The following is a 14,034-nucleotide window of genomic DNA, read 5'->3' on the forward strand; positions in this document are numbered from 1 at the left end:
CATGAAAAACTAATATGTGATTGTGATCAAAAATTGCAAGTAGCCAAAAATAATCACTGAGAAGAGTCTGTGTTTTGTTACCAGGAACAAATACAGAGCTAAAGCCTTCAGCAGTGCTATTTTATTACTGCCATCAAGCAATCATACACCATTCTTTATTCCTAAAGCAGCAGGGGGAAAAAAAATCTTTCTTTATTCTTTTTTAACTTGGAATTATTCAAGCAAATATTAGAAGTATGTCTATGCTAATATCAAGTAGCCGTTTGACCTATGCCTGAAGAGAAGAGCTTTCTTTGCTCCCTAACCACAGTGATATATAAAAGCATCTCACTAATGAAAAAGTACTCTTTGTTGACTTTGTTGGAGACAGAGAAAATCCAAATGATCTCCAAAATACAATAAAGGCAGATCTGTAAAAAATAAAATAAGAAGAAGCAGCTTAACACTTTTATGCATTCACATGATATGACTTACTGCCTTGTTTCCAACAGGGATCAAGTTTATACAGTAAACTTGAATGAAATCCCCAAAACAGAAGTAATACCGAGCAAGGTGAGCAAGTGAAATTTATTTGCATTCCCTCAGAACTTGGATAATGTCTCCCTCCCGTCCAAAAAGTTTCACTTAAAATACCGAACTTTGGTTTTGCTTGGTTAATACAGAAACTGACATGGCGGTCAAGACAACAGGACCGAGAAAACTGTGCTATGAAAGGCAAACATAAAGTAAGTAAAACAGACGAGTTATCTGCCAGAGTTAGTCTTTATGTGGGCTTCACCCAACAATGTCAGCATATGGAATGTCTAATAGTAATTTAATTATTACTTTCTTTAGGATGAATGCCACAACTTTATTAAAGTATTTGTTCCAAGAAACGATGAGATGGTTTTTGTATGTGGTACCAATGCATTTAATCCCATGTGTAGATACTATAGGGTGAGTATATTTCATATGGTGTGCTTTTTTTATCAACTTTTCTTTCTTCGCTGTCATGCTGTTAGAGTTGAATCCTTTCTGCTATAACCCATTTATCTCTAATGCTATGGAAGAATAAAGACAAAATTCTTCAAATAGAATTTCGGTGCAAATAAAGCAGTATTGCCTTCAAACAGGTACATTGAACAGATGTGACACCAGCTATTTATTTTTCTTTTATAGTTGAATACCTTAGAGTATGACGGGGAGGAAATTAGTGGCCTGGCAAGATGCCCATTTGATGCCAGACAAACCAATGTTGCCCTTTTTGCTGGTAAGATCCTTTAGTGTAATGAATATAAATGATTAATGACATTGAAGGTAAAAGGGAATTTAAAGGAAGAAAAAAGCTCATAAGTGGGGTAGCTACCTTGTTATAGGTGTTTCACAGTCTAGGAGCTAGGAAAAAAATTTCCAAAAAAGAGGATTTAAAAGTGAGCATATTACAAGTATTCTGACACTGGGCTCTGTTGTTAACTAGGTCAATGACCCTGAATAAGTGGCTTAGCTTTTTGATACTTAGATCCTTAATCTGTAAAATGAAGTGATACCAGGGGGCAACCTGTCACAGGTTGATTATGAGCATCAGGTCTAGGTCGATTTGTATATATAGGGATAACAGGTGAAAGCACTCCAAAACGTATAACATACTACATAGGATAACACACTACAGGATAATTATGGTTATTTTACCCAAGTTATAATTCTGGTTTCAGATGGGAAGCTGTATTCTGCCACAGTGGCTGACTTCTTGGCCAGCGATGCTGTTATTTATCGAAGCATGGGTGATGGATCTGCCCTTCGTACAATAAAATATGATTCCAAATGGATAAAAGGTACCCTTGAAAAGCAGCGTTGTGGGATTGCCAAGGGTAGTGGGATGGCCAAATGGGACCAGGAGCCATGGCATCAGGAGGCTCAGTGCATGACTTTATGTTATTTATTTAGAGCAAGTACAAGTTGCTTTGGTTGTAAGCGGGAGCATTGACAAGGAAAGAGGAAATAAGTTGCCATGTCAAGAAAGTAGATTCATCTACGGTTATATCCCAGTTGACCTCAAAAAAGAAAGAGCTCATTTCTCTGTGCCAATTTGCCTACCTCTGAATACACATAATGTTCCTTGTCCACTCCCATCTACCTATCCTCCAGAGTTAGCACTGATTATCAATTAGTTCATCTCCGCAGAGCCACTTTGTTCTTTGGAGTCTAGATACCAAGATTTTTCATTCTCCATGTAAGAAGTTTTCTTCCCTAGTTAAATAGGTTAATGAATAAATCTGTTGAAACAAAGACCTTTGCTGTAGTTCAGTTCCCATAGGCTTTTTACAGTCCATTAGCTGACATGAAAGACAGTAGGTTCCTTGAAGCTTCAACACACCCATACTGGGACTCCTTGAGTGCGTTGGCATATTGGGGTTCTCACTAGTTTGTGTGTAGCTATGTGTCGTCTGTCAGTCATGCCGAGCAGCCGGGGTCTTGGGCTAATTGAACTATCCTTTAGGAACCAGTTTGTTTTCGATTTCTCTTTCAGAGCCACATTTTCTTCATGCCATAGAATATGGAAACTTTGTCTATTTCTTCTTTCGAGAAATTGCTGTGGAACATAATAATTTAGGCAAGGCAAGTATATGCACTTGACTTGTATCCTGGACTTGTACTGCATGGAATTGAGCCCGCTTTGGTAGAGTTATGCTGTTTGCGTGGTTTCCAGCACTCAGTGCATTTAGGGCCAAGTGCAGAGAAGTGAATTGCTTATCATGAGAATAATTGCTGGAAAACACCTGAACAATGGCCAGCGTGAGAATAGCAACCTTAGGCCTTGAGATGGTTTCGTTTGTTCTGTCACCGCCGAGAGTGTTCTACAGGCACCCTTGAGCTATGGATACTTCTTTAACGCTTTAGAAATCTGTTGATCGTTTGTTTTCCCTCAGCATCAAAAGGCAGTATGGAAAGTAGAGGCCCCTATTCAATTTTGAGGGCTTCAGTAAAAGCCCGTATAATTTTGAAGCATCGCAGCCTCGTTTTGCCAAGTTTAAGGATGGCACATTTCATTAGCGATATAAGAGACCAAGTGGGAGACCAAGTGTGGGGATGGTTTGCATTCCCCCAGCCAGATCGACAGCTTACTTCTTGGGGAGCTCGTTTGGCAGAACAGGAAAATGGCCCTCTTTTCTCCCAGGTAAATCTTCTTACCGGACAAATCCCTAGAGAGAAGATTGCTAGATTCTTTCGAGCCAGACGTATCTTTAGCACTTTTGTGTCCCTCCCTTAAATAGCAACTTTTCCTTTCCGTTCCCCCTCCCTGCGCATAACCCTGTGGCTTTGCTCTCGTCCCCTGGGCAGGCTGTGTATTCCCGTGTGGCCCGCATCTGTAAAAATGACATGGGTGGCTCCCAGCGGGTCCTGGAGAAACACTGGACTTCATTTCTGAAGGCTCGGCTTAACTGCTCTGTCCCCGGAGATTCGTTTTTCTACTTTGATGTTCTGCAGTCTATTACAGACATCATACAAATCAATGGCATCCCCACTGTGGTCGGGGTGTTCACCACACAGCTCAACAGGTGAGAACCGAGCCCTGGCACTTCTCAAGCTGTTCTGTGCATGCTTCTGGGACCCAGGAGTGGGCCTCCTGTTGTTGGATGCTTTCCCTGATGCTGTCCCCCTTTGCAGCATTCCTGGGTCTGCAGTGTGTGCATTTAGCATGGATGACATTGAAAAAGTATTCAAAGGACGGTTTAAAGAACAGAAAACCCCAGATTCTGTGTGGACAGCAGTCCCCGAAGACAAAGTACCGAAGCCAAGGTAAAGAAAAAAAAGACAGAAAGTGGTTTTTGTCTTTAACAAAACCCTCTGGTCACTGGAAGCATCCATCCTCAGAGAGCAGGGGGACCAACCTCCCGTGCCAGGAAGGGGGTCCCCGGGGGGGGGGAGGGGGCACTGCAGACAGAGCCAGTCCACTGAGCCCCGCGGGGGTGAATGCAGAGAGCCTTCTGAGCGCAGGGAGAGAGCGCTACTCCTCTGGTTTTGCCCATTCTCCTTTCTTTCTCAGCCTCTTCTTTCAGAGTGGACACTTCTCCCTTAGATACAGTTTGTGAGGGGGAAAAACACACTGTTTTCCTTTCAGGCCTGGCTGTTGTGCAAAGCATGGCCTTGCCGAAGCTTATAAAACCTCCATCGATTTCCCTGATGAAACGTTGTCGTTCATCAAATCCCACCCGCTAATGGACTCTGCCGTCCCACCCATTGCCGACGAGCCCTGGTTCACAAAGACCCGGATCAGGTAATACCGCTGGAACAGCAGCCCCTCCCCTCTAACACCTTCTCTTCCCATTGGTCCCCCCCCCCCTCTGACTTGGCCTACCTCCTCTGGCAGGTACAGACTGACGGCCATCGCCGTCGACCACACTGCTGGGCCCCACCAGAACTACACGGTCATCTTTGTTGGCTCTGAAGCTGGCGTGGTGCTTAAAGTTTTGGCAAAGACCAGTCCTTTCTCTTTGAATGACAGTGTATTGCTGGAAGAGATTGAAGCATACAACCATGCAAAGTAGGTGTATTTTACGAGAAGGCTTTTCAGCACGGCTCGAAACTTTCCGGCGTGTATTTCATCTAGTAATTTCCTTTGCGCCCCAGAAATTAGCAGTGGTTGGGCATATTAGTGTTTGGTTTTGTTTTGTCTTTCCTTAGTGAAATAAATCCTGAGTTTGTTGTTTTTCCTGAGTCCACTAGGGCTAGGATGGTGGGCAGTGGATTAGTTTAAAAATAATTCAGCCCTCATTTATTCCACCTATGGGCAGTGATAACGTGTTAGTAGCCACCCCTGATGCCCCGCAGGTTTATTTTCGGCCGCTGCCTGCAGCAGACAGTTGGTTGCAAGTATGCACATGCGCACGCTCACAATACAAGTCTTCCAACCACTGATACAAAAGATAACTGGACCATTAAAACAAACAACAAGTAGGTGAGAGAAATGGAGCAAAGGAGACTAAAAAGAGATCAGAAACATCTAGCCCAGCAAGATTTAAGTGCATTGAAACCCTGGCCTTTTTCTTTCCCTTTGGTCTAAAGTGGTCTTCACAAACACAGTTCCCTTCCGTCACCAGAACAAGAAAGCAATCTTAAAAAAAAAAAAACCAAAAAACAACTCTTTGTCCAACCTGAAGTTTAACCAATTCTGCAGAGTAGCAGAAGATCAAACAGAATTATTACTTCCCAAACTATGTACTTAACTGGTTTGCTACTGAGAATATCCCTCAGGATCTCCCAGCTCTTAGTAATTGCAAAGCCAAACCCCACTTGCCTTGCATATTTCGTGTAGCTTTCGACTTCCTAAACATAGGGCTTCAAATGTATCCCCAAATACAGGTGTAATGCTGAGAATGAGGAGGACAGAAAGGTCATCTCATTACAGTTGGATAAAGACCATCACGCTGTGTACGTGGCATTCTCCAGCTGCGTTATTCGCCTCCCCCTCAGTCGCTGTGAGCGTTATGGATCCTGTAAAAAGTAAGCTGATGTTTCTTTCCTTACCATGGGTCTTGCAGCGTCGTGACCTTTGATGATGAGAAAATCCAAGTTCCATTCTGTTTGGTTTTTATACAGGTCTTGTGTTGCATCTCGGGACCCGTACTGTGGCTGGTTAAGCCAGGGCACCTGTGGCAGAGTGACCCCAGGGATGCTGTAAGTATGCTCTGTCACATTAGCCAGGATCTTCGGAGAGCTGCCTCTGTCTTCTCTGGGGTCTCTAAAGCTAGACATTTAAGAAAAATTCCAGTAATACTACTTTTGTTCTTTTCTTCCTCTCTTTTCTTTTTTTGATATGGGAGAAGTAAAAAAGAAAAGAGAAAAGAAAAGATCAGATCTGGGGCTGTAATAAGGAAGGGAGATTGTAGACAGGATAATACCTGAGGGAAATGGATGGAGAGAACAAACAATTCTCTCTCCTCTCTTAAACATTCTAGTGGCCAGATGTTGAAAGAAGAAATACTCGTTTTAGCAAGCTGTGTTGAAATGTCCATTTTTTTCTCTCCGCCCATTCTTACTAATCGGTCTGTGTTCTTGGTTCTGCTCTGGTTGTCACTTGTGTCCCTATGAAGGCTGTTAACCGAAGACTTCTTTGCTTTCCATAACCACAGCGCTGGAGGATACGAACAAGACACAGAATACGGCAACACGGCCCACCTAGGGGACTGCCATGGTAAGCCCGGATCTTCCTTCTCCTTCTGGCAGTTCTTTTTGACCACATTTGCACGTGAACATTATTTTACAATCAGCCTTTTAATGGCTCAGGACACATACCACCTAGCATTTAACTTAAACTTCGCAAAAGCTGAGCTGTTTGGTCATGGGGATGCGTTAGAGAAGAATCTTACTTTTTTTTTTTTTTTTTTCCTTCACCGTTTACAATTTTGTAGAAAATCTAGAGAAAGGTAGTCTAACCAGTAGGTTAATCTTTTAATTTATAGTCTTTTCTTTTGACTTTTTTAGTTAATTGGAATTCATAAATTTTGCTTTCTTTTGGTTACTTTTTACTGATTACTTGTTCCTTTAATTCTTTTAGAAATTTTGCCTACTTCAACTACACCAGATTACAAAATATTTGGCGGTCCAACATCTGGTTAGTTTTTTTTAATTTTTTTGAATTAACAACCTTTTCTTTCCTTCAGTTCAGCATTTTCAGCCCCTTCTCCCCTTCTTTTGCGCAGTTTGGCAGCCTTTCATGTTTCTGCTTTGACTCATAATCACCGATGGTACTGAAAGACTTTTTCTTACTCAGCACTCCACCCCTGTGTAGCATGTTAACAGTTCATCATTGACCAAGGCACATCCCTTAAGAAAAATCAAATGGATTCACGTAGACTGCATTCCAGCTGCACGCCCGCCCACCCAAGCTTTTCTTCTCTCTCACCCCTGTGCATTGTGGATGCTCCCTCTGGCCATCTATACTGAATGGATGGCAGAATTTCATTGTTTCCCCCTTCTCTCCTCACCTCTCCTAAGGCCTAGTAAACAAATACACATTTCCCCAAAATGTGTATTTATACATTTTAGACATCTTTTTTTGAATGGTTTGCAGTGAGCCCGGGAATCTTTGAATGTTGTGGTCTCAGTGGTGTGCAGAAGGCTCCCGTTGAATGAAGCTGGTATCTGATGTATGAAGGTGTTCAGTGGGCTCTCCGTGCCCGTCTGTCTATATCTGTTTTGGAGTCTTCATCTGCGACCATTGCACCAGTCTGAACGGGGGTCTCCAGAATTTTAACCTAAAACCGTATGCTTACATTCTGAGGGAAAATCTACTTTGTGGAAATCAGTAACACACGTGCTAAGAGGTTCAGTTCCTTCCGGTCCTCCTGCTGCTTCTAAAGCTCACAGCAGTTTCATTCCTCAAAAGGGAGAAAAGGATGCCAGATCTTATGTATCAGCGCATCCTTATTCAGTTTATAAATGCCATTTCTTTTGCATGAGTTGTTGCTAATTCTTTGGAAGAAATTCCCTGAGCATGTTGAAAAGCCCAGGTGAGGTTCCTCCCTGCTTCGGTGCTTTACCGCGGATGGTGGGAGGCCTCACTGCACAGACGGACGGGAGGTCCGTGGTAGACACACAACAACCTGCTCCAGTGGGTCAGAAGTCAAGTGTTCACGCAGGTGTTTCCTGACGAAGTTACCCTGTAGGTTCCCCAGTGAAGGATCCACCGTCTCCAGCCGTCCAGGACAATGCTTTTAGACATAGACACAAAAAGAAATGAACTGATCCCATCTCACAAAAAGACGAGAAAGTAGCAGTTCATCTTTGGGATTTGTATTACCTTTTCCACGAGGGTCATTCATCACATAGGGGCTTCGGTAGGAGCGTTTTCAGTGTCTCTAGTTTTGAAATCCACTTAATTTGTCTTTATGGTTAATTTTTAGTTTTTCTTTTTCCCTTGCAAGGAAGAGGTTTCGTATAGTCTCTTTGAATGTGTTTTTTTAATGAAATCCTAGAACAGGCTTTCTCATAAAATTGATTGAAACTTTACTTAAAAATGCAACAGATCAGAGAAATCTATCAGCACTACCCGCGTTAATAAAAATCTGTTTGCCACCACAGACATGGAGGTATCTTCATCATCTGTTACCACAATGGCAAGTATCCCAGAAATTACACCTAAAGTGATTGATACCTGGAGACCTAAACTGACGAGCTCCCGGAAATTTGTAGTTCAAGATGACCCAAACACTTCTGATTTTACTGATCCTTTATCAGGTATCCCAAAGGGTAAGGCCTCACCAGGGAACTCATCTCTTGCTGAGTGGAAACCTGATTCCTGATATCTCTGAGAAGCTGGTGGATGTAGGGTTTCCCGGGCGTGGACTGACACAGCTCTGCTGTTATTCACGCCACCTCCCCTGGCTGCCCTCACTCCGGTTTCTGTGCTTGTATGGAGTGCGTCCCTTCACAGACCAAAGAGGTGGAAAGCCGTGAAAGAAAGGGTTGAGAAGATGGCCCCTCAGACAATCTAGTCTGTGTTGGTTTCTGCCTGAAGACGCTGAGAGGCTGCTCAGTGTCAGAGAATTTCCAGGACCACCCCAACAACATCAAAACACCAAACTCATTAATTGCAAATATCCTGGTATCAGATGTTTCGTCTAATAGCCTTTCCCAGCCTTCTGTTTAGCTTCGATTCCATATGCAATATGAAAAGGATATGCAAGGTGCTAGTGAGTTGCTTGAATGTCACAAGCAATAAAACATAACAGAGCACTTGTCCATAACTATCACTTTCAGCCTTAATAGAAGCAGTTATAAAACAGCTGCCTGGTGAGCTAGCTTAGTAGACATATTACTCCGGGAAAAAAAAAAAAAAATCTCTTCTTTGGTGCTTAGCAAACTACGGTATCAGGTTTCCAATCAGTTTTTATGCCAGTACATTGTCATTTATGATTTACGTCTGTTGATTTGGGTTTTACACGTTTTCATTGTAAAAAGTTTTATAATCATTCTTTCTGTTTTGTTTCCTTCAGTAGTATCATTTCCTTCTACCTTTCTTTCTTTGTCTTTCCGAGTGCCGCTGAATTCCATAATCCCGAACATTGATTAAAAGCAACTAATGTTCAAAGGCCTTAGTACTAACCTAAAGCAACAGAATCTTCAAAATTACTCTGATTTAACCTTATCCTGGGATAGCAGTGCTTACAGCATGTAACAGACTTGGATACCTCTTGAACTAACATTTCTTTGATTGACTGTTAGATGTCTGTGGTTGCATTAAAAATCCCAACAATTACAAACTAATCCACTCTTCTTCTAGTCTAACTTAAATATTTCTTAAATATCTCAAGACAGTTGGATAATATTACTTAACTACTACATATTATACTTCTCTAGACTCTCTGGATTTCTTTCATAGCAAGCAATTCAAGAGTAATTCACTCCAAGATGGAATGAAAAAAAAAGATCGAAGCAAACATGGAAGTCCGTATTTGTAGCTAGCAACGACCAAGCAGGCGCTTTTTGTTTGTGAACCAGTTGTGTGTCTTTTCTAGTTAAGATAGCATAGTTATTTTAGCATACTTATTTTAGCATAATGTACATTTATGCCAACCCATACATTTTCCTAATTCCAGCAGTTGCCCAGTAATCCTGACTTACGAATTAGGAGAAAATCATGAGACAAAACACTTCGAAGCATTTCTAAATTGGCCATTTAGAAAATACGTACTTTCTAACCCTAATTTTTAGACCCCCAAACTCTTAAAATTTTGAATGTTAGATAACAACTACTTAGAAGGGATTTTGGGGAAAAACACACATGCATACGGATCAGTGGGAGATCAGAGTTATCCTGGCATTTGCAGCAATCGTGTATGTCTCTGGGGATCCGATCATGACTCAAGAAAAATATATAGATGAGAATTTGAGAGTCTCCCTGACCCTCCAGGCTAAGCATATGGACCATGAGAAGGTAGTATTGGCTCAATGGAAGCCATTTGCTGGCTCATATCGTTGGAAAGAAGCAGCTCACTCAGACTCTGTTTCTGCGTGTCTGTTGCAGGTGTGCGATGGGAGGTCCAGTCGGGAGAGTCCAACCAGATGGTCCACATGAACGTCCTCATCACCTGTGTCTTTGCCGCTTTTGTTTTGGGTGCGTTCATTGCAGGGGTGGCAGTATACTGCTATCGTGACCTGTTTGTTCGGAAAAACAGAAAGATTCATAAAGATGCAGAATCTGCCCAGTCGTGCACAGACTCCAGTGGAAGTTTTGCCAAACTGAATGGTCTCTTTGACAGCCCGGTCAAGGAATATCAACAGAATATCGATTCTCCCAAATTGTACAGTAACCTGCTGACCAGTCGGAAAGAGTTGCCTCCCAGCGGAGATACTAAATCCATGGTGATGGACCATCGGGGCCAACCTCCCGAACTGGCTGCTCTCCCCACGCCTGAGTCTACACCTGTGCTTCACCAGAAGACCTTGCAGGCCATGAAGAGCCACTCAGACAAGGCCCATGGCCATGGGGCTTCAAGGAAAGAAACCCCACAGTTTTTCCCTTCTAGTCCACCACCCCATTCCCCATTAAGTCACGGGCATATCCCCAGTGCCATTGTTCTTCCTAATGCTACTCATGACTACAACACGTCTTTCTCAAACTCCAATGCTCACAGAGCTGAAAAGAAGCTTCAAAACATTGACCACCCACTTACCAAGTCATCCAGTAAAAGAGATCACCGGCGTTCTGTGGATTCCAGAAATACCCTCAATGATCTCCTGAAGCATCTAAGTGACCCAAACAGCAACCCCAAAGCCATCATGGGAGATATCCAGATGGCCCACCAGACCCTAATGCTGGATCCTGTGGGACCTATGTCTGAGGTCCCACCCAAGGTCCCTAACCGGGAGGCATCACTATACTCTCCTCCTTCAACTCTCCCCAGAAACAGCCCAACCAAGCGAGTGGACGTTCCCACCACTCCTGGAGTCCCAATGACGTCTCTGGAAAGACAAAGGGGTTATCACAAAAATTCCTCGCAGAGGCACTCTATATCTGCAATGCCTAAAAACTTAAACTCACCAAATGGTGTTTTGTTGTCTAGACAGCCTAGTATGAACCGTGGAGGGTACATGCCCACCCCCACTGGGGCTAAGGTGGACTATATTCAGGGCACGCCAGTGAGTGTTCATCTGCAGCCTTCCCTCTCCAGACAGAGCAGCTGTATAAGTAATGGCACCCTTCCTAGGACGGGACTAAAGAGGACACCGTCCTTAAAACCTGATGTGCCACCAAAGCCTTCATTTGTTCCTCAAACCACGTCTGTCAGACCACTGAACAAATACACTTACTAGGCCTCAAGTGTGCTATTCTCCGTGTGGCTTTATCCTGTCCATGTTGTTGAGAGGATGATGTTGTAAGGGTACCTTAAGATAAGAGACTCCCTTGTATTTGAAGAGAACCAAGTGGCCAAAGAAACTCTTTCTAACTTTGGCAACATCAGAACTTGCCACATGTAGCTACAACAGCAAAGCTTCTCTGTACTTGCCCGAAAACAAAGGAAGGTGCTGGTCATTCCATTTCTTTTGTTTGAAGCTAAAGAGATGTGTAGCTCCCAGGGGCTACCCCACCAGTAGAGAGAGCCGATACAGTACTCAGAAGAATCTGTGAGCAAATACTTGAAAATGGGTTCAACTTAGACTACCATTGTGTGTGGTCTTCCCATTAAATGTGAACATTTTAATTGTATGCATTCACCTTGCCTCTTGCACAAATGTCAAAAAACAATGGTAATGTCTCAAAGAAACGAACTTGTAGATTACCAAACGATTTGCTAAAAATTCAGTCTTTGACCCAAACTGTAGCATTTTTTTCAAGTGTGGCATTTTTTTCATGCCACCAATGAACTGTGGTGCGTGTGCGTGTGTGTGCGTGCGTTTGTGCATATGTGTGTGTGAGTGTGTGTGTGTTCTCTACCCACTAGGATTTGTTTTGGTGCCCATTGCATCTTTTTGTGCTATGGACTTGTTTACATTGAGCATGACTGAACAAGAGACAATAACTTCTTCCCACAGCAGTCCATTGGGTTCAGCTTTGAGAACAGAAACAAATAAAATCAAGGCTGATTTGACCATCAGAATGATTCACTTGACCCACATGGTCCCCAATGCCAGAATGTAAAGAGTTCTAAGTAATTTTGTGCTGCTATTCATTAAAACTTCTATTACAGTCTTGCCAGCTTAAGGAGATAGAGATGTTAAGAGGTATCCTTGATTTATCAACCAGTATTCAGTAGTAAAATTTACCTGTCCACTGTGAATCCAAACCTGACTCACTGTATTTAACCTTGGACACACTAATAAGGTTTTATTTTGATGTTGTTTGGTTTCTCCTGTGTAGTATAATTTCTCTTCCTTTAACTCCTCCTACCCCCAAGATCAAAGAACAAAACAAAACAGAAGACAAAAGAAGGAGATGTGAAAGGATTTCTAATTGGCCTAACAGAGAGAGTCTCTGAAAACCGAACAGTGGCGCAATCATGTTGTCTATGTTGTGTTATATGAGAATTTTCTTTTAAGTCATGCAGGTAATGACAATATACTGTAAATATTACATGTGAGTTTACCTGAATCTGTGCATTTTGTGCCTTATTCATGAGAATGATAGAAGTACTAAAATATGTCAAGTGTTTTCAGTATAGCACATCATTTACAGAGTGCCAGTTGTAAATGTTTTTCAACCAGCACCTGAAAAGACTTTTAAAAAATCGTGAAAACAACCTAGAACAATTAATTGTCCAACAGTCCACCCAGATAGCGGCACTACATCCTTTGCCATGATAAACATTCCACTCCTGCTTTCCTAAGGATGAAACAGTGATAATGTGAAGTCAAATGAGGTTTCTCGGGTAATGTGACACCTACGGGAACCGTAGGGTCATTTATTCGTAGTTTTGCAGAAGCCACTTACAGTTGATGATGTGTAACCCTGATGACTGTTTCAGTTAATATGCTGCACACCACACCATGGTTTATTGAACCTAATCTAGAAAGTACCAAGGCAGAGGAATGCTCCTGACTTAGACGAGTAAGTTCAGCTGATTTCTTGTGATAACACTGATGATCTGTATCACTTGGGGGAGGATGGGTTGCAGAAGACCAGAGCATTTTTATACAGATTGTAGAATACTGATACAGTTATTCTTTTCCTTTGAGAATATTGTTTTATAAGGAACGTGATTCCCTGAGATCTCTGGAAACTCAAAAACTAGGAAGAACTTCTGTTCTTGAAACACGTCAGCTTTGCAACTAAAATATTACAGATTAATAATAAATTAAACCAACCAACGATAAATACTATTCAGTCCACCGCCAACAAACGTGTTTGAATTCACCTTACCAATATTAATCCCAGCGTGCGGAAAATGAAACAGTAACTCTGTGTGAACCCGGATAACATTTTGTAACATTGTGCTGCCTTGTAGTTTGTAATGTGAGTTCTATCGGTATTTATGTTGAAATTTCTAACATAAAATCTAGTCTCTATCCTGTTAATTTAATTTTTAAATGCTTTATCCATTTGTGCAAAGGTAAACACAGATTGTATCTTTTTTAATGGTACGGCATAAAAAGTAACCCTAAAGTGAAGTGGCTCTATACTGTTTTATAGAGTACTTTAACATGTATAGATATCTTGTAAACTTGTATTGTGGATGTGTAAATAATATGTACTTTGGGTTTTTAACACCGCATGTAAAGTCAAAATAAAATATACAAATCATTATATCCTGCCTCTTGATACTGAAGAGGTTTATGACTTACCATGTTTATTAGAGTCAATCAGCACCACTGAGAGTTTCTTTTAAAATGTACCAGAATATTCTTATCTGGAATATTTGCTACTTGGTCATGGTTCCGCCACTGTTCTCTTCTGGGGAAGCTGATACTGATCTCTTCTTGGGAAGCTGATACTGATAGGCAGAGCCCCTGAGAAACTGAGAAATGAGGCAGAAAGCCCGATGAACTGCGCCCCCATCAATAGGCAAATGCTTCAGGCAGACGTACCAGCGACTCGCCTTGTCCACACACCTAGTT

At 42.1% G+C, this 14,034-nt stretch overlaps 1 protein-coding gene across 11 annotated transcripts in view; it reads left to right on the forward strand.

Annotated features, from left to right (window-relative positions):
* Positions 1–13,723, forward strand: part of SEMA6D (semaphorin 6D) — a 54,251-nt gene extending 40,528 nt beyond the window's left edge. For 3 of the 11 annotated variants that reach the window (XM_031028948.2, XM_031028955.2, XM_081831043.1), the window contains 16 exons: positions 492–552; positions 663–725; positions 835–936; positions 1,159–1,249; positions 1,692–1,811; positions 2,507–2,595; positions 3,319–3,536; positions 3,646–3,777; positions 4,100–4,255; positions 4,349–4,522; positions 5,341–5,481; positions 5,578–5,655; positions 6,072–6,172; positions 6,536–6,592; positions 8,062–8,229; positions 10,007–13,723. In XM_031028948.2, coding sequence (XP_030884808.2) covers positions 492–552; positions 663–725; positions 835–936; positions 1,159–1,249; positions 1,692–1,811; positions 2,507–2,595; positions 3,319–3,536; positions 3,646–3,777; positions 4,100–4,255; positions 4,349–4,522; positions 5,341–5,481; positions 5,578–5,655; positions 6,072–6,172; positions 6,536–6,592; positions 8,062–8,229; positions 10,007–11,295 — 3,040 coding nt within the window. In that variant the 3' untranslated portion in view covers positions 11,296–13,723. The remainder of the gene's footprint in view (positions 1–491; positions 553–662; positions 726–834; positions 937–1,158; positions 1,250–1,691; positions 1,812–2,506; positions 2,596–3,318; positions 3,537–3,645; positions 3,778–4,099; positions 4,256–4,348; positions 4,523–5,340; positions 5,482–5,577; positions 5,656–6,071; positions 6,173–6,535; positions 6,593–8,061; positions 8,230–10,006) is intronic. The other 8 variants (XM_031028978.2, XM_031028982.2, XM_031028987.2 and 5 more) reach the window with 8 other exon arrangements.
* The last annotated feature ends 311 nt before the right edge of the window (positions 13,724–14,034 follow it).

Source organism: Leptonychotes weddellii, chromosome 9 (genome assembly GCF_054177405.1).
Source record: "Leptonychotes weddellii isolate Sample4059 chromosome 9, ASM5417740v2, whole genome shotgun sequence".
In the NCBI taxonomy this organism is placed as follows: Eukaryota; Metazoa; Chordata; class Mammalia; order Carnivora; family Phocidae; genus Leptonychotes; species Leptonychotes weddellii.